General features: G+C 40.7%; 1 protein-coding gene across 4 annotated transcripts in view; it reads left to right on the top strand.

Moving 5' to 3' along the window:
* klhl4 (kelch-like family member 4) overlaps positions 1-20,695 on the top strand; it is a 34,871-nt gene that overhangs the window by 5,746 nt on the left and 8,430 nt on the right. Inside the window, exons 1-6 of one of the 4 annotated variants that reach the window (XM_061284457.1) lie at positions 1,661-2,074; positions 4,220-4,586; positions 12,289-12,456; positions 13,122-13,258; positions 13,673-13,869; positions 20,207-20,419. In XM_061284457.1, coding sequence (XP_061140441.1) covers positions 1,984-2,074; positions 4,220-4,586; positions 12,289-12,456; positions 13,122-13,258; positions 13,673-13,869; positions 20,207-20,419 — 1,173 coding nt within the window. In that variant the 5' untranslated portion in view covers positions 1,661-1,983. Of the gene's footprint in view, positions 1-1,660; positions 2,075-3,531; positions 4,587-12,288; positions 12,457-13,121; positions 13,259-13,672; positions 13,870-14,598; positions 18,634-20,206; positions 20,420-20,695 lie in introns of those variants that run through there. The other 3 variants (XM_061284371.1, XM_061284319.1, XM_061284363.1) reach the window with 3 other exon arrangements.

Genomic DNA, 20,695 nt, shown 5'->3' with positions numbered 1-20,695 from the left:
TATTTGACAAAATCCAACACCAAGAACAAACATGAACGAGCAACAACAGGTTAAACGACACGGTATGCTAACGTGACAAACACAAACGAGGAGCTGAGAACGGGCCTGACGTAACATTGTTATTTAAAAAAAACTATCACATAAATAACACGTTTATAAAACCATCTGTGTCACTCCAATTCATTAAATCCATCGATCGTCCTTTGTCAACAATGCCGTGTGCCGCGCCGCAGTTCAAATTATTCCACAGGCCCATACAACGATATATAAACTATATTTTAAATAACTATCACATAAACAACAATATTATCAAACCATTTGTGTCACTCCAAATCATTAAATCCATCGATCAAATTTCTCGTCCTTTATGTCATACTGGTGACAGAGGACATGTCCAGAGCTTTAGTGTTAATTACTTTATTTGATTTTTTCTCTCTGTTTTTCATGTTTTGAATATGTTCAAGATAAAGATATCAAGGCATGTGAAGTAATCAACTATACGAAAAATAACATGTGAAGTGGTCAACTATACTTGTAAGTAAGTGATGTGTTAATGATCAAGTAAAAATTTGTGAAAAAAAACATATATAAGTTGCCCCTGAGTATAAGTCGCCCCCCCACCCAAACTATGAAAAAAAAACCCGCGACTTATAGTCCGAAAATCATGGTATATAAGTCGCACCGGAGTTTAAGTAGCATTTTGGGGGAAATTTATTTGACAAAATCCAACACCAAGTACAGACATGAACCAGCTAAAACTGGCTAAACGATACAGTATGCTAACGTGACATAAACACAAAAGAGGAGCTGAGAATGGGCCAGACGTAACAATAAAACCATCTGTGTCACTCCAAATCAATGAACTCATCGATCGAATTCTTCGTCCTTTCTGTAAACAACGCCGTGTGTGCAGCGCATCAGTTAGTGAACCGATTCTAAAGATTGAGTTCTTAAAACTGGAATGTCAGATTTTTGTTTTCATGCCCAAAAAATAAAAACAAGGAATAAAACACCAGACAAGTTTTAACAGGTTTTAATGTTTTTTAAAATAATAATAATAATAAAAGTAAATTTCAAACCAGCAATCTAATGTGAAATTGCAGTAGATATATTGGATAACAATATTTAAGCGTATATATGCATACACGTTATTTAAAAACTAGTATAAGTGTTATAAAATCAAGATTACCCAAAGAGAAGCATCATCTCCCCGTTGTTGCATAACGGCACATCCCTTCATGCAATAAAGTTAGCCGTTAGGTTGGAATAAACGTGCATAAAAGAAGTGGTGTTTCAGGGAGTGTTTTTTTCTTTCCTTGGCAAATCTACATTCTGGCTTGCATAGTTCACGCCAGGAGACGCAACACGTTCACTGACTGATCTGTTGATGCACGAGAAGGCAGTTCACCCATTAACTCGTTCGCGAACGGGAAAGTCAGGATTCGTTCCCTCACTGATCCGTTCTCGAGATAAACTGGAAATGCAAATCACTCACTCACTGACTCGGTTGGGAACGGGAAATGCAATTCAAGGCATTCTCTGTCAAACAGACATGCAGAGAGAGAGAAGGGGAGAGAAAGGGGGTAGAGAGAGAAACATGGGTGGTAAAGGGGAGGGAGTATGGATCTTGCATGTGCATTAACTCAGCTCCAGCGGTGCTGCAGCAGCAGCAGCAGCAGCACTAGCAGCAGCAGCAGCAACAGCACAGGAGGCAACGAGAGAGAGGAAGGCATAGGCGGAGAGTTGGAGGGAGGCTGCTTAGAATAAAAGCTGCAGAGGACCGCTCCACATCACTAAAAGAACAATAGAGGTGTAAGAGAGGAGGGAGTTGGGGGGGTGGCCATGAGTGGAGTGAGACAATAACGGAGTAGAAGAGGCATCCTGTAGTCAGTGAGGACTGAAACCGAGGCTCCTGTCTTGTCTGCTCTCCATGTTTTTGGGCACGCACCGTACCATTGCCCTCGTCTCCAAAGCCAGGGGAGAATGTCGGGGAAGAAGGAATTTGATGTGAAGCAGATCCTCAGGCTCCGCTGGCGCTGGTTCAGCCACTCGTCCCAAGGTTCGGCAGGAAGCGGTAGTGTCGGCGGGATAGGAGGTTACATTCAGCAGGATGGCACCGACCACAGGGGGACCCCGGTCCAGGGCCGGCTCAAGAGCCATTCCCGGGAAAGGGGTGGAGGAGGACTTAGGAAGTCAAGCAGCCCGGCCCACAGTATCCTGGCGCCGACGCCGGGACCCACTCCCATCAGTGTCAGAGCGGGTCAGCATTCATGGCAGCAACAACAGCAACACACCGTGCCGGGCCTTCAGGTCAATGAGGACACGTTCAAGAGGGCTTCCTCACCCAGCACCACCAGGAAGGAGGACCCCAACACGGGCAAAGAAGATGTAAAGAGCAGCAAGGAAGAACCTGCAGAGATGGAGGCCAGAGAGAGGTACCATTGTTGACCTCACAGCCCATGTGTTCATGTAGTGCAACTTGAGTCACTTGCATACGCTCACTCCACAACACCTGCACAATCTAATGCATTTTGGTTAAAAAAGCACAGTTAAAAAGATCTGACATTACTGAGATTCAGAAACATGTTTCTTATTGTGGTTGTTGCGCGGAGCGGTGTAGATAGAAGTGTCTTACAATGAAAGCTAATTCTAATATTTTCTCTCTCTACAAGCATGGTCAAACACAAACACAAGTGGTACAGTAAGCCTGTTTGTTTGGAGTCACAGGTTCAAGATCTGGTGTGGATAGAAAAATATGGAAATTAGACTGGTTGGTGGAGGGCAGCCAGTTTACTTTGTGAGACCCCCCCTTGAGTAATGCAGCCTCTTCATTTTGACATCCCTCCACAAGCTACCCTACGTATGGCAAAATATTGTACTGTAAATGAAAATGCTTTTCTGAACTGTGCTGATTAAGTCGAAGCATCAATGTATCCAAAAAGGGCCTTTGGGGAACTTTGATTAGCTGAAGAGTGTATGCTGTGCATGTTAGCTTTGCTTTGAAGTGTTTGGCAAAGTACGTCTAATGAATAAGGCAAGGAGACGCCACTGACCTCGGGACACACTTTCATGCTCCACAGCTTGTTGGACAGGGTAAATCATTGACATATTATTTTAATTATTCAGTAGACATAAAGCCTCAAGTTCATTCCCTTTTGAGCCCAGATTTGCCATCTTCCAATATGTCATGTCTTTACACCGACGGTGTCCAACTTTCATGGGGTTAATGTATTAGGCGAGAAAAAGGCGTGACATCACTTAACAGTCAGTGGGCCTTTTAAACAGAAAGCACCGCTATCACATGAATTACCCCGATGCCCATTAAAGTCACCTGACAAGGCAAATGCCATCACAGCTATTGGCTGCAGCTCATGGTTTGATTTATCATAATGAAAAGTGTTTTCCAAACCATGGTTTCAAATGTCCACATGTTCATCCATCCATCCATCCATTTTCTGAACCGCTTAGTCCCCACGGGGGTCGCGGGCGTGCTGGAGCCTATCCCAGCCGTCATCGGGCAGTAGGCGGCGGACACCCTGAACCGGTTGCCAGCCAATCGCAGGGCACACAGAGACAAGTCGAAGTCAAGTCAAAGTCAGCTTTATTGTCAATCCCTTCATATGTCAAGACACATAAAGAAACCGAAATTCCGTTTCCTCCATCCCACGGTGACGAGACACAGTACACGATAAACATACAATTAGACGACACAAAATAAAAACAAGAAGGCACAAACAATAAATAATAGATAATAAATAAATAAAATGTGATGAATAAATAATAAACAAATAACCCAATAAATAAGAGGAGCAAAACTGAGCCAGTGTGCGTACAGCAGACAAACAACCATTTGCACTCACACTCATACCTAGGGACAATTTGGAGTCTTCAATCGGCCTACCAAGCATGTTTTTGGGATGTGGGAGGAAACCGGAGTGCCCGGAGAAAACCCATGCGGGCCCGGGGAGAACATGCAACCTCCACACAGTGAGGGCCGGAGGTGGAATCGAACCCGCACCCTCCTAACTGTGAGGCGGACGTGCTAACCAGTGCCTCACCGAGCCGCTCCACATGTTCATATTAGTTTTTGGGCACCCACCGTACCATTGCCCTCGTCTCCAAAGCCAGGGGAGAATGTCGGGGAAGAAGGAATTTGATGTGAAGCAGATCCTCAGGCTCCGCTGGCGCTGGTTCAGCCACTCGTCCCAAGGTTCGGCAGGAAGCGGTAGTGTCGGCGGGATAGGAGGTTACATTCAGCAGGATGGCACCGACCACAGGGGGACCCCGGTCCAGGGCCGGCTCAAGAGCCATTCCCGGGAAAGGGGTGGAGGAGGACTTAGGAAGTCAAGCAGCCCGGCCCACAGTATCCTGGCGCCGACGCCGGGACCCACTCCCATCAGTGTCAGAGCGGGTCAGCATTCATGGCAGCAACAACAGCAACACACCGTGCCGGGCCTTCAGGTCAATGAGGACACGTTCAAGAGGGCTTCCTCACCCAGCACCACCAGGAAGGAGGACCCCAACACGGGCAAAGAAGATGTAAAGAGCAGCAAGGAAGAACCTGCAGAGATGGAGGCCAGAGAGAGGTACCATTGTTGACCTCACAGCCCATGTGTTCATGTAGTGCAACTTGAGTCACTTGCATACGCTCACTCCACAACACCTGCACAATCTAATGCATTTTGGTTAAAAAAGCACAGTTAAAAAGATCTGACATTACTGAGATTCAGAAACATGTTTCTTATTGTGGTTGTTGCGCGGAGCGGTGTAGATAGAAGTGTCTGAACCGCTTAGTCCCCACGGGGGTCGCGGGCGTGCTGGAGCCTATCCCAGCCGTCATCGGGCAGTAGGCGGCGGACACCCTGAACCGGTTGCCAGCCAATCGCAGGGCACACAGAGACAAGTCGAAGTCAAGTCAAAGTCAGCTTTATTGTCAATCCCTTCATATGTCAAGACACATAAAGAAACCGAAATTCCGTTTCCTCCATCCCACGGTGACGAGACACAGTACACGATAAACATACAATTAGACGACACAAAATAAAAACAAGAAGGCACAAACAATAAATAATAGATAATAAATAAATAAAATGTGATGAATAAATAATAAACAAATAACCCAATAAATAAGAGGAGCAAAACTGAGCCAGTGTGCGTACAGCAGACAAACAACCATTTGCACTCACACTCATACCTAGGGACAATTTGGAGTCTTCAATCGGCCTACCAAGCATGTTTTTGGGATGTGGGAGGAAACCGGAGTGCCCGGAGAAAACCCATGCGGGCCCGGGGAGAACATGCAACCTCCACACAGTGAGGGCCGGAGGTGGAATCGAACCCGCACCCTCCTAACTGTGAGGCGGACGTGCTAACCAGTGCCTCACCGAGCCGCTCCACATGTTCATATTAGTCTTTTTTTTTTTTAAATAATTTAATGTTTTATGAGTGGCTGTTAAACTATCAAATCTGTTTGTCTGCTTGTGTGCTTTCTGGCTGCACGCTAAAAGGCAAGCACCTTCATTTCAAAGATGAAATATAATTAATTTTGGCTGTGACTTTCTGAGGAGCCTGGCACTATGTTTGCTTCATGTACCTGGTGAGGATTAAAAAAATGACGGCAGTTGCTTTATTTTATAATAGGGTCAAACTGAACGCATACTACGTGTCAAGCGGGGTTCACTGAAAGTCAGGGATAACAGGATGGACTGGGAATTATTCCAAATTAGCATGCAGTTTTGGAATCAGTTCAACATTCTGCTCTTCATAATTGGCAGATATCCATATTTGGTGTGTGGCGGTGGGGGGGATCCCTATGTGTGAAGAGTGCATGCATAAGAGATGTGTCCACAGTCGGGAAAAATGTGTGCTACTCACTTGCTCTCAGGGGGACCGTGAGTTCATGTTGGTCATGTAACACACACACACACCATCATATTTGACAACGATGGTGAAATATTAAAAGGGCTGCACTCCATGGGATCATAAAACATGCCCTTGGCCTTCTTGCCTGGTTTTAGTGACATGCATTTATGGACTTCATAACCGAGCAAAGTAATCTGATATATACAGTCAATTTAATGAGAACGCCTTCCTCTGCACACATTAATTGCTAAACGTCAACACTGATTTTTCACTATTATGAGTTCAACGTAAACTAGAACGACCCTCAGCAGTGTTCAGACCTTTTCCAATACCCCAAATGTCCGCATCTGGATGAAAATTGAAGTTCTTGTACATATACTTTCTTGTAGAAATGAATGATTGACTGAATGAACAATGAAAACTGGAGGATCCGCACCTTTACCTAGATTTGTTCTGTATTAAATGCCTTATGTTCTATGAAAAGTGTTTTAGCTGTAATCTTACAAACAAACGGATGATGAATTTGATGAACATATATCAGGCTCTTTCAGGCTGTTTTTTTACATAAACTGCAAAAAAAAAAAGCCCTAACAAATTAATATGGCTCTGACAGAAAACAGCATTGGTAGTAAATCAGGAACGAGAGAAGGAGGCCAAAGCTTGTTCTCGGGCCAGACACTAATGTAGGAGGAACTAGTTGTGTGCAATGTACAGGTAGTTCTCAGACAAGCTAACAGTTAGTTTTCAGTTTCAGTTTTTTCTTCTAATGCATTATTTTTGACTGTTCTTCATCTTCTTTCTGGATGGTCTGTGGCACCTTGCTACCTCTTCCAGGTCAGTCATTCATGATACTATGGTATACATCTGGTTTAAGGAAGGAGACTGAAGTTAATGGAGTCCGTTGTGTGTGCATGTGGTTTACTGTGTAGGTTGTGTTTTTTTCTCCCTGTCAAGTGTTGTGTGTAATCATGTTTTAAACATTGGTAGAGATGTTAAAATTGGTACATGCACTTGACAATGCCGTGAAAAAAATTGCCATTTTGTAAACGTAATCTTTTGCATACTTTACGTTAATGTTTAAGATGATCAAAAAATCTAACCATCAGCCAAATATAGCCTAAATAAATATCAAATGGTTCTTAAAATGTGATTTGATTTATTAAGGAAAACAAAATTATTCAAAGCTATCTGACACTATGTGAAAAAAAGTACTTGACTCCTTGTTGAATCAATAATTTACTGTGGCTAATCACATTTTTAGTCCCTATCACTGATAGCGAGCCTAATATTAGTATGCCTAAACAGCCAAACATGAAGGTGGTAGTGTGATGGTCTTGGGCTGCTTTGCTACTTCAGGCCCTAAATAATTTATTGTGATTGATGGCACCATCAATTCTGCTTTTTACCAAGAATTCATACTTTTTTCACTTATCTGTAACTGGATGTCAATTGCTCAGTCCATAGAGCTTAAGCATCACCCACTTAGATGGAGCACCAAATCAGAACACTGACAAGCATCTCTCAAACAAGCCTCGTGTTAATAAAAAAAGAACAAATGCAACCCCTCAACAATTTAAAGTTACACAGGAATAGCTGGAACTGACATCTGAATGGGGCGTCCGTGAGGAGAGTTACGAGGCTAAGTAGGCCAGTGACTGTGTGACACAGGGAGAGCGAGGCAGATGTCACTGAGATGTGCACATTCATTTACTACACCAGCCTGATGCCCCTATTACGTCTCGCATCATAAATCCTTGACACATAATTTGTCACAATTCTTCAGGTTAAATCGACAAATGACTTATGTCGGATGTGGAAAAAGTAAAATAGCATTCACCTCCTCTCTCTTCTTGGAAAGTATCACATTAGTGTTAAGATTTTATTTTTCACATATTGTCCAGCCATAGTTTAATGCACTGATTTTCAAACAAGTTGTGATTGTGAATCACCTATTTCATTCTATTTATGCTCTATTAGGTACATAATGACTTTGAATAATTATAGGCCTGCTGTCCTGCGATATGTGTATCCTCAATCAAACTTGGGGAGAACAGTTTCTCCCACCCTTGTGTAAATTGCAGCCACATATCTACAGTATTTGTTCTGTCCTTGTCCAAACAAGCTCCAGAGATGGCACAGAATATATAGCCCATATTAACCTGAAAGGAATACATTTATGTATATATATACATACGTATATATAGTAAATATAGTATATAGAAAATATAGAATATATAGAATATACGTATATACGTATATATCTGTACACACACACGCACACGCACGCATCCGCACACACACACACACACACACACGCACACACACACACACACACACACACAAATAAACCCTTACCTGTTGCACATAAACACTAACAGAGTTTGGAGTCAGCAGTTGTTAGTTTGAATGATATCTCAATTCCCTCTCCGCCACCTTGGAGAAGAAATACCTCCACCATTCCCATGTCAAAAGCAGTAAGTCAGATATTTGGACGCCTAATAACACCACACGCATCACTATGTATGGCACATACAGAGGTGTCCTCTCAGACATGACATGTTTGTGGATGCATTAAGTAGCACTTTGGAGATTCTCAGAAAGAAGGATCGATTGCATTCTGCGAAATAACCCGCCCCCCCCCACACACACACACGCGTACGTGCATATGAGAAATTATATGCTGGTCACATTCCCTTTCCGTACAAATCAGCATCTGCTCTTTTTCCAACCTTGCACATTGAGCTAATTCAAAGAAAATAATCCCTTACACAGCCTTTCTTTTACTTTTTGCTGCTATTAGGAAACACCATGACTCTGTTCCGCAGTATCCCGAGGCACTCATTTCCAGCCATTTGCATTAAAAATCACTGTCATAGATAACTGTAATAAACTGTAAAGAAAATAAATGAATATATTGAAGACTTGTAATTTATGGATGCCATTTAATTTATCGCACATATTCTTATAATAATTCTTTTAAACTTATTTTTAAATGCTGGTTTGCAACTAAAATAGCCCCAATGATTAACATCTGCCTAAAGACATACATTTCTCATGATGGCATAGTACATTAGGAACAGGCAGCAAAGTATGCAATCATAGTTAATCCCCACTAAAAGTAATACAACAGCAACGTCAATTCCTTTGTTTTTGTTGTCTGCTGAAGACATTTGTGTTTCAGATCAAACGATGAAAACGTGACAAAAGTTCAGAATTTCAGCCCGTTCGAATTGCGTGTAGGTGCGAGTGCGGATGGTTGTTCGTGTGCCCTGCTATTGGGTGGCAACCAGTTCAGGGTGTCCCCTGGCTACTGCCCGATGACTGCTGGGATAGGCTCCAGCACGCCCGCGACCCCTGTGCGGACAAGCGGTACAGAAGATGGATGGATATTCATGTTTGCCATCAAGTGAGAAGGGTTTCAAACTTCCATGCAATTATAACCACTGAAAAATCAAGAAACTACAGACAGAAAGACCACTTTCGTCATTGCAGCCTCCCAGTTTGGATCTCATTAATAAAAATACAGTGTATTTATGTATGTATTGTTTTTTTCTCACTCACCCATGTGCACCCAACTCCAACATGCATGACTGCTAGTGCACCGAGGTGGAAGGAGCTCATGAAATATATACAGTATAAAACTGCATGAGGCTTTCGTAAGCTCAAACCAATCTCTGTCTAGCCCTCAGTGGCAAATAATCATGGCTTGACTTTGCTGCCTGGAAAGCATCCGATGTTTCACTGAGATCCCCAGTAACATGACTGACTCAATTTTTTTTTACCCAGATCTTATCTGGGGAACAGTCAGACTGATGCAGCATAGGAAGGACATGTGATGTGGGTATTTAAATCTGCTCTCTATAGATTAGATATCACTGTGCGTTATCTGCTGAGAAAGCTTTAAACAGACCTCATGCCAAATGGATGAAGGCTAAGAAGAGGTTTGATATGAAGTCAAGAGAGAAGATGAAAAGGTGGTTAAAAGCCATATAAACCACTTCCAGGGTAACTTTTTTTTTTTGCATTATCCAAGAACTAAACTCCATTATACTGAGGGAGGTTTCTAATAATGCAACCCCCCACATGGAGCTAAACAACGTAACCACACCAATGTGAAAAGGAATAGATAGCATAAATGTACATACTTTTTCCCGCATTCTAAAGGTGGAAAATGGTGGTGATTGTTTATGAAAAATATTTTGTCCTAGATTATTTGCTTATGTCAGCTTTCTTTGGCTGTAAAATAAAGCAGTGCTCTCAAAGACTTTGAAGACTTTTGAAACATTTTGCCTAATTAGACAACTTTACAGTGCTGCAAGCGAATCATGGCTTTTCTTAGAGACCACAAAATACCCCGATAGCATTTGTGACTGAGTGAATTGGTTTGTTATATGCGATACATTGCAGTGGGCCACAGTAATTTCCCTGAGTTGGGTGTAGTGATGCTTTAGTGCCTCAATAAAATTGGGCTGTATACCTTTGATGATTCCACCCACTCCTGCAAGGGAAATGTACACGTCTGAGAAATTTACCGTCCTCTGGAATGCGATGCCAAAGCAATTAGTGTCGGAGAGATGAGCATGCATGAAAAATCCTTTTTAGCAGGCCTTAGAGCCGATACAAAGGGAATGCTTTTATGGCTCTATTGTTGTTCCGGGTTGTTTGGTGTTTCTATCCAAGATGAAGCAGTCGTTAGGGAATTATTATGACAGCCCTATGTTTTATGCTTTGCACTTCACCATAACATAAAGACAATAAAGACTGACCCGAAGAGTCATTTGAGCAATGTTAAAAAGCTCAGCAAAGAGATTTTCACGACTTTAACAAACAATTCAAAGATAAAAGTCAAACACTAGGCTTAACTTTATAATTGGGTGTTGATCACAATGTTTAATCGACCGCCCTCTCCATTCTTCTTGCATAATCAATTTTTCTATGTCAATACTTTGTGCTGCCAACCAAAATGGGAGTCATTGGTCATTTATTGGAACAAATCTGTAACTTGTCTAAATTATGTTGGTCTTGTGGCAGCATAATAAATATTAATCAGGCAAATCAAGTGAACAAGCTGTATGGAAATAAGGTTCAGTAAAGTATTAACTATTTAAAGTGCTGCTGACCAGCTTTTAGTGGACAAAGGACTTGGTCTGTGACTGGTGTTGGTTGGGTTGTGCATTTCAAACCAACTACTTCTATAGATTGTTTTTAATTAAACTAATTAAATATTTAAATGCGTGGCACAGTGGAGCACCAGTTAACATGCCACCTCACAGTTCTGAAGTACAGGGTTCGATCTGGCTTTCCTGTGTGGAGTGTGCATGTTCTTTGTGTGGATATTATTAGACTGATTGTTACAATACCTCAGGGTTAAAACGGTACTACAGTTAGTAATGTTTTCTGATGGCGATGGTTACTCTCTGTAATAGTTATAAAGTTAAATAGTAACAATTTTGTTTTTCTCAAGCATTATCTGTCTTTACACAGCAGAAGCCTGTTCCTGATGACAGCAAAATCCTTCTGTGACATGATGTGGTTCTTTTTGTGCAAAGAAATAAACAAGCCCAAATGTCAGAATGGACCAGCTCTGTGAAGGGTACCAAGTGATCGGGTTGCATTGTTCGGCACGCATCATAGGGATTACTGGTGAAGCAACGTGTAATCTCGCAGCCCGCGGAGACGCCAATGTGCTGTCTCACAATGCAGCGATGAACAGGCGTCTACGTTTGTTGAGTTCTCCCTGTGATTGGCACACATTTGTGTGAACACAGATAAACATGGGCTGTTCTAAAGGGAAGGCTGTGGATTGTGGTGCTGTGTGTCTCACTGGACTGGGCTACTTAGTTATCCACTTATTCACGGAGTTTAGCCCACAACAGTTTTGATTTCAGCTTGGAAAGATGCTAAAGCACCACAAAGGACAGCTGATTTATGAGTGCCACATGTCCAAATAAGTCCTATTGTTCCCCTCTGCCATCAGTCCTATGGTTGCCTCTTTGTGTCTTGGATAGGAGAGGGGAACTCAATATTTGAAACTGAGATTCAGCTCAGTGGTTATCACCGAGGACTCGCGGATAACATGTCTGCTGAGGTTTGGGTTTGGATCTCATCTTGGGCCTTTCAGTGTGAAGTTTAGATTTACTATATATTCCCTGAACTCGAGCGTGTCGGGTGTATTGATGATTCCAAATGATCATTAGTGTGAATATGAAAGGAATCGGTTGTTTCGTCTATATAGTAGAAACAGATCAAGGTGGGACAAATTAGGACAAGCATTATAGAAAATCACATCCATGTGATTTAAAGTGGAATTCTTTTTCTAACAATAGAGAGCTACTGTAACTTTAATAAGGGAACAAAAGGAGTAAAAGAACACTAATGAAGATCAGACTCCATAATCCCAGATCATTCTCATCTTGTCTTCTCCAGGTTGGCTCTGAGTACCTTCACCAGAATGAACACCAACTCCTCTGACGAATTCTTCCAGGCCACAAATCACGCTGAGCAGACCTTCCGCAAGATGGAGAGCTACCTGCAGCATAAGCAACTCTGTGATGTGCTCTTAATAGCAGGCGATCACAGGATACCAGCTCACAGGTCGGCGCTCCTACCGCCTTTGATGTACTATTCTGTTACATTTGATGTGAAATGCACAAACTTCATTAAGATTTCCAGTGTGAATGTTCGGCTTTGCTCTGGTCTTACCGGCCAGCCTTGTTGAGGACTAATCAAATAATTCTTAGGAGCCAGTTGAGCCAGTAGATGAGCAAACACATTGTTCACCAGTGCGCAAATAAAACCCACTGCTGTGATCTAATTACACCTCTGCCCTTTCACATTGACGTGTTATATTTGAGACGCAGACGCACACTGGGATCGAAAGCACAGGCGTGTCAATATGTGGACATCTTGCCCTCGGGTGACTGGCTGAATGCACCACAATTTGAAACTCATGAAGAATCATTGTGCTACTTTATGTATTTAGAATGCCATATATAGTATTGGCTGTCCATTTCTGCAAACCGCTTCCACAAGTCTCATTTGCACATCCAAAACCAACTAGTTGGCGTCTTAATTACCTTTGCATATTGTTCAGGTTAATTTTTCATAGTAAACTAACATCACTTCAAAACCACATAGTACATGGTTTAATCGTACTCCAACTTGTGCTTCAATGCATAACCAATATTCACCCTTAAGTACACAATACATGCCTGCTGACCTGCTGCCTTTGAGCCTTACTTGAATTTTCTTTGCACCAGACTGGTTCTGAGCTCCGTCTCCGACTACTTTGCTGCAATGTTCACAAGCGATGTGAGGGAGGCCAAACAGGAGGAGATCAAGATGGAGGGGGTGGATCCGGATGCCCTCACCTCCCTAGTTCAATTTGCCTACACTGGTGAGTGCTCATAAAGACATTCACAAGCTCTTGCAAGTCACTATGAGATCCCTGGAACGTGACAGTGATTAAAATGGACCTCTCACTCAATTATTGGCCGTCCTCATTACTTCATGTAACTTTATGAGCACAACTCTTCTTCCGTATGCATACTTTTTGACTGTATTTTAAGTAGTATTAAACAATAAAAACAGAAAATTATGATGATTTGTTCAACTCATATGATGGGGTTTAAAAAACAGTTTGGCGTTTATTACGTCAATGAATGTTATCACCCAGGAAAAGGAATTACGCTCATTTTTATCTATTCCGTGGTAGCATGGCAGAAATTACGAGTGAACTATATCGCCATGACAGTTTTTTGTCGGCGCAGCTACATTTAGTTGTCACATAAAAAACACTCTGACATTGCAGGTGTCCTTGAGTTGAAAGAGGAGACCATTGAGAGTTTATTGGCGGCAGCTTGCCTCTTGCAGCTCTCACAAGTCATCCAGGTTTGCTGCAACTTCCTGATGAAGCAGCTCCATCCCTCCAACTGCCTGGGTATACGCTCCTTTGCCGACGCGCAGGGCTGCATGGACCTTCTTAACGTGGCTCACAACTACACCATGGTAGGGAAACACGGAAAACTACAAAAATGAAATGCACAGGCTCTCAACTCAAAATGCTTTATATATAGTATACTGCAAAATACGCATTGCCTTTGCCATACCAAGGCTAAAAATAATGCTCAATTTTGATTGACAGGTTTTGATAGGTAGAATGTTTACTATTGTGATTAGAGTTTGCAGATGTGTGTCTAATAATGCACACCCCGATAGTTATAGGGCGACAACTTGTTAGAAGCAGCTCTCAGTATGAAATAGTGAGGTACTAAACCATTTTAAATTACAACTACAACAAGAAACATTGTAAAATGATTACCTTTTGAGACCGTGGCCAATTTCAATAAACGTTATTTATATACAGCTGAAATGCAAATGTTGTCTTCCTCTCCATTGCTTTTTGGTCTGTGGTTCAAAATGAAGAGACGTACATGCACAATTGTCTAAAATGATTCAGTGTATTTATTCATGCTATTTATTTATACTATCTATTATTCAGTACATTATTTCACTATATTCTGAAGCTTGACCAGGGACTAAGACTGCAAATTAGCCAATGATAGACATATTTATGCATCACATTTCCCCATTTTTAAAATAGCATTTTAATTTATTATTAATTTTATTTCACAAAATGTAAAAGTCAATCTCATACATTTAGCAGGCACATTTATTTTTCAAATTTCTCAAAACTGGTGGTATATTGATTGTACACTCTGCTTATGTCTCATTCAGCCTTCTCACTCAGGATCTTCATCTGTCTGTCTGTCCTGCTCTGTGTCCAACTAGTGTCGCCCAAGTCCTCTGGCTCTCTGTGTGGTGCTCTCAACTTGCTTCTTCCAGCTCTCGCAACATCATCATCTCATCTGGCTCTGTCTTACTGTCTGTCTGATTGTTATTCATCTTTATGGTGCAGAAATGTAGTCCTAGACCTATTTTCTCTTCATTTTTACCTATCGACAAAAATCAATGATTCACAACATGTGAGTCTATAAATCAATATTCTTGAGGCTACTGTTGCTGGTTTGCTTTTAGTGTTGTGGTGACGTTAACGAATGTGACTGAGAAGAAGGTTGAATGTGCCTACGGAAAAAACGCAAGCCACATGCTGACCACCTCTGTAAAACCGATCCAGAACTACCAATGATACCAAATATTGGCGAGTGTACGGTATGAATGAATACTTAACCACAAATACGCAAATTGATCTAAAAAAGCTGGTGTGGTGAATACATTTTTACATGGAGAGTATAAGCATTTTAAACACCACACACTTCATTTTACATTATTTCAGTCACAGTAATAATATAATGACAATTTGGTGTTGCGTATGAATGATGACGAGTGAGCGTTTCATGAGACCCTCTGCATTGCTTGAGTGAATCGTACATCCTGTGCTTCAATGCAATTGTAAAAAATAGTGCATGCATACTTAAAGACAACATATCAAAATAAAATGTATAGTTATAATGACATTTCAAAGTGCTTATGAAAATATGCAATTCAAACTCTTAAAATAATGGTGAACTCAAGTAATGGCTCTTTATATAAATGAAATGTAATCCGATCAATTTTCCATTTCTACGACAGACTTATTAAGTACATGATAAATAGTAACATACACATGGAACCTTACCTCCTTTCCACCTAACAGTCCTTCGCAGTGAGAGTTAGTAGTTGACACTCTATTTTCTTCCCCACTGTAATTCTGCCACAGTCTCCATTTGACAGCTCAGTGTCAAGCAGCTCCTTTGGCATCCTTGCAGGTTGGCCATGGAGACAGAGAGGCTAAGGACAAATATCAAGGTGAGGAAACATCAGAGGCAAAGACAGGCCAAATTGGTTGAATGCATTGGGGCAAAAATAGTTGCAGCTGACAGGTGATTTAGCTAGACTCATAAATCATACATAGAGGTGAAATCAGATTTAAATAGAACTGCGTGTACAACGGATATTATCTAAACGAGGTATGATAAGAATATATTAACGTATAAAAAACACAAAGAAGTTTGTCTACTAGACTAAACAGCATTTCTGTACTATATACATCCGATGTTAAAAATATCCAAAAATGTCCAAATAGTCCCCAAATACTAATTACCGTATTTTCCGGACTATAAGGCGCACCGGACTATAAGGCGCACCTTCAATGAATGGCCCATTTTAAAACTTTGTCCATATATAAGGCGCACCGGACTATAAGGTGCACCATTAATGCAATCACAATTTAATAACTTGAAATGGTGAAAACAATAACAATATATCAATAATGCTAATATCACACAACACCCAAAATAAACATGTAAAGCTTACTTTAATAAGTGCAAAACAAAATAGTCAGATAGATCGGTAAACTTAGAAAGGTAAAGTTCCATCCATCCATCATTCTCTATTTGGTCCATATATAAGGCGCACCGGACTATAAGGCGCACTGTCGGCTTTTGAGAAAATTTGAGATTTTTAGGTGCGCCTTATAGTCCGGAAAATACGGTAGATGAAAAAAAAAAATACATTTATTTCACAGTAGATTAAGTAGATAAATGTCTTATATTATAAGATAAATGTCTTATATTATATAATAGCGGTTTCACACAGTATGTAGACTCTGCAACATGGAAACAATAAAAGTGTACCTCCGGAATGCTAAATTGCAACATAACGTGAGGTCTTGTATGTTTTCATTAAAATAAGTGCATTTTATTCATGTATTATTGAATTTTATTTCAATTTTAATAATTGAGATTTATGTTTTATATGCAGCACTTTATTACAACTGTGAATGTTGCTAAAGTGTACTAGAAGTTGAGTTGGGATATTTGATAAATTACCATATATTGTTTTCAGTCTACCCCCCCAAAATACTACTGTCAATTCCATAGTCTTTTCATAACAATTACTATTTGAAATAAATGTCATGGAATGCCCGTGCGATCCCCGTGGGGACAAGCGGTACAGAAGATGGATGGATGTCATGCAATGCTACAAATTCCTTTGGAGTTGAGCACTCATCCTCTTTGTTACCATCCCCTATTTTGAGACTAGTTGCATTCAAATAACCTTTCATAACCTGTAAAGAAATGAAATGAAGATGTCTCAGTTATGTTTATCATCTATTGTTTTGTGAAGAGAATTGGTTGACATGCACATATGAATAGAAATGAAAAGTTTGATGCCTTCAGTTGATCTAATTTATTTCAGCAGCTGCCAGTAAGAGATACCGTGTAGCTGCACATTGATTAGTGCAACCAGCTCAACCTGGAAATGGAATTCCTGTTACATTTTAGAAAGAAATATTTGCATTGGATTAAGATTCATACACATGCTTGTCAGATAAGGTCTTGGCTGGCCATGCAGGAGTGACACAGCTGGGTATTTGTTATCTCCTAAAGGACATCTGCTCAGCCTGTTTACAAAGCTGGCTTCCGGGATCAGGAGGTTAATCTAATCATCAAACTGCACAGGATGGCTGAACTTCCTGTTCAATTGCTTTGGTAATGAGGAGAAAAATCTGTGGACTTCCTGGAAGTCTGTATCCTACTTTAGCAGTGAAGATAGTTTTGTTTTAATAACCTTGTTTTTTCCTCAAAGTTTGTATCTGAAGTTTGTATATCAATTTAGAAATGCTCTTTTAATTGTGTCTTAATTCATGCACCTTAACTTTATTATAATTTAAAAGGCGATTTACTCAAGAGCAGGTATTTATCGGCATGTCGAAGACATAAAATACATGACGATAATTAAACAGTTTGTGAGAGGTCCGACCAATTGGAGAGTGAAAACCACTTTTAAACTCTGCCGATAAAAATGCTATTAAAACAGTAAATAAAACAGTGGAATAGCATTATGGTGTAACAAGTCACACTTATAAGCCTTATTCACATTGATACAAAAAATAGTAAGTGATACAAAGTGGGTTATCAAAACTAAAAGTTACTTAGTAGGCTGTGCCGGACAAGATAAAGGCAATGCAGTGTCGCTCTCACTTCATTTAGGCATCCTAAATCAGTATCCAAGTAGAAAAGAAACACTGAAATGCATGTTGTTCATGAAATCTAAACTCATCAATTAATTTCTAACCTTAGAATTTGCTATTGTTACTACTTTTAATGTATTCATAAACAGCGTGATTAAAGGCGGTAATTTGATTCCTACAAATTGTGGCTTGCTAGCCTCATGACTGACTACAGCTTGGCCTGGTGAGGTTGTTCTGATTCTCACCTCTCAATTGTGCTCTGAGGAGAAGCCCCAATCTCTCTGTTTGTAAAAAAAATGGGTTTCTATAGTAATGGTATGGATGCTATTTGCAAAACAAAGTCAAATATGTTCTTCTTAGCAGCAATTATTTGTTTTATTTCCGGATAAGTCTGGAACAATTCGATTTTTAAAGAAGCACTCCAAATATTGCCAAATATTTGAAGCCAAAATTTCATATATTGGAAAACCTATCTAATACGGGGGGGAAAAAGAAAGCCTAGCTCTGTGTCAATGGTGAATGGTGACGTTATTACATTAGTTGGTCGTTTAAATACAATATTAAATTTTTCTCTCGAGTGTAATTAGACCATTTCCCAAGCACTCTGATATGCAAAATCAGCATGAAACTTATTGTATTTACATGTAACTTATGCCTCTTGATTGAGAAGCAAGTCACCTACTTGTTCTTCTTTTCACCTAAGGATACATTACAAGTTATGATTAGTGCACTGGCTATGTTGTATCTTTTGTCCAAAGCAGAAGATATTAAAGAGTTAAAGCAAACAAATATTTTTGTATTATTTCATTCCTTCACCCAATGAAAATAGACAAGAATCAATAATTGTGTTGAAACGCAGTATTGATAATGAAATTGGAATAGCTCAATTTTAAATACATGTACTCAATTCTATCCCTAAACATGAAATTGATTGTTAAATAATCAGTCTTGGAGTAACTGAGGCACCCACTTAACTGCAAATATCATAGGCACTGTTGATTGAGTTCTTTCAAATTGGTAAGAAGAAGAAGAACATTGACACCAGTCAAAGCCTACATCTGAAGGCAATCTCCAGTAGATAGCATAATTAGGCTCGGGACAATTAAGCATCTTCTTTGGTGCCCCCCCCCCCCCCCCCCCCCCGCACACACACTTCTGTTTACTATACATAAAAATGACTGATAAGGTAAAAGGTCTTGCGACAAAAAAGCAAATGGTGATACAGTATCCATTACTTTTACACAGTAATGTCTACGGTGCAGTCAACCAGCTAAATGGAAAAACAACACAAATTCTAATTCAATTGACTTGTCATGGAAAGTAAAGCTTATTTCTCCATTCCTCTTTTGCAGGGCTTTAATCGATGCATATCCTCTCCCGCTACTCTTGTTTTACCCACCAGTGAGTTTGCAAGCCAATGAAATCACATCCTTTAAAATCATTATGAAACAAACACTGTTTAGCTTTCAATCGTCTTGTCAGCCTGGTAATTAGAACCTACTGGTCCTAAAGCAACGTCAAAGAGTCTCTCCATCAAGTGTAACCACAGCTGATCAATGCACATCCTTCTTTTCATTAAAGCTTGTGGTATAGAGCTCTCAGATCCTGCTCTGGTAATGGAGCCGAGCGAAACACTGTAATCTGGACGTTAATGATCAATAGTGGGCTTGTTTTAGAAAACTGTTGAGCAACTACTAAGGCATCTTAACAATGAATGCTTTGTTTCCAAAGAAAATATGTTCGGTTCTCCCGGTTGGACTGAGGCATGGTGCTAAGATAATACAGGGGCGTGCACGCGTGGCGTTTTATATCACATCATCTCTAATGGAAGTGCCCTGCGATAGTGCCCTTGAAAAGGTTGCCGCACAGTGTTGTAACATGGCCCTGGCTGCAGGCCAGAAAATGAAGATCAATCTTTAGGAGGGCAATGGCGATGAGGTTCCACATCAAAAGTTGCAGCGCCGTGATGATAATGCAGGGCTTTTCTGTTGCTCGTTAAAAAAGCTTATAAAAAGACTTAATGGTGTCATGTATGATCAGCGGCAAAAATGCTTTGTAAGCTGATGAAGGTTTTCAAGGGACTTTTTTTCAGCTGGGCCTGCTTGCTGACGCCATCATTTTGTTTTATAAGTGGCAGTTATATCTACGCCTTTGGAATTTGAAGAAACGGAGCATAAGTCATCGCTGTTATCGGCTATGAGAAGACTGTGGAAGCCTGAACTCTCCTCTCTGTGCTTTCATGCCATTGGTCTCCTTGCTGCAGTAATAAAAATAGACACACAGACCCATGCATCAGGCAAAGTTCTGGTCTAATGACTGATGATTATCTAACTCTAACCCTAACCCTAACTCTCGTATCTCTAAAACCAGGAAAACTTTCTGGAGGTCATTCAGAACCAGGAGTTTCTTCTGCTACCCACAACTGAGATAGTTAAGCTGCTGTCCAGTGATGACATCAACGTGCCTGATGAGGAGACCATCTTCCAGGCCTTGATGATGTGGGTGAGATACGACGTCCAGCATCGACAACAGGACCTCGGAGTCCTTCTGTCTTACATTCGCCTGCCTCTTCTTCCTGCACAGGTGACACATCATGTCTTCTTACTTGAAGTTATGTGAAAATACTGTGGATATTTTTTCTTTTCTGCTTTATCATTACTGTAACATTAGGACTAATTTGGAGACTATCCCCTACCACCGATCATTTGCATGATATGTGTGTATTGCAAATGTAGAGGGTTTGATGATGGCTGTTCATAGATTTATGAAAACGTCACATCGGTCTAGCGAAATCAGGCATTAACAATTAACATTAACAATGTCCGGGTGGCGACTATATCGAGCCACCTGAAGTTCAGG

Source organism: Syngnathus typhle, linkage group LG1 (genome assembly GCF_033458585.1).
Source record: "Syngnathus typhle isolate RoL2023-S1 ecotype Sweden linkage group LG1, RoL_Styp_1.0, whole genome shotgun sequence".
NCBI lineage: Eukaryota > Metazoa > Chordata > Actinopteri > Syngnathiformes > Syngnathidae > Syngnathus > Syngnathus typhle.
The sequence above is the reverse complement of the archived record's forward strand: the minus strand, read 5'-3'. Positions and strand labels throughout refer to the sequence as shown.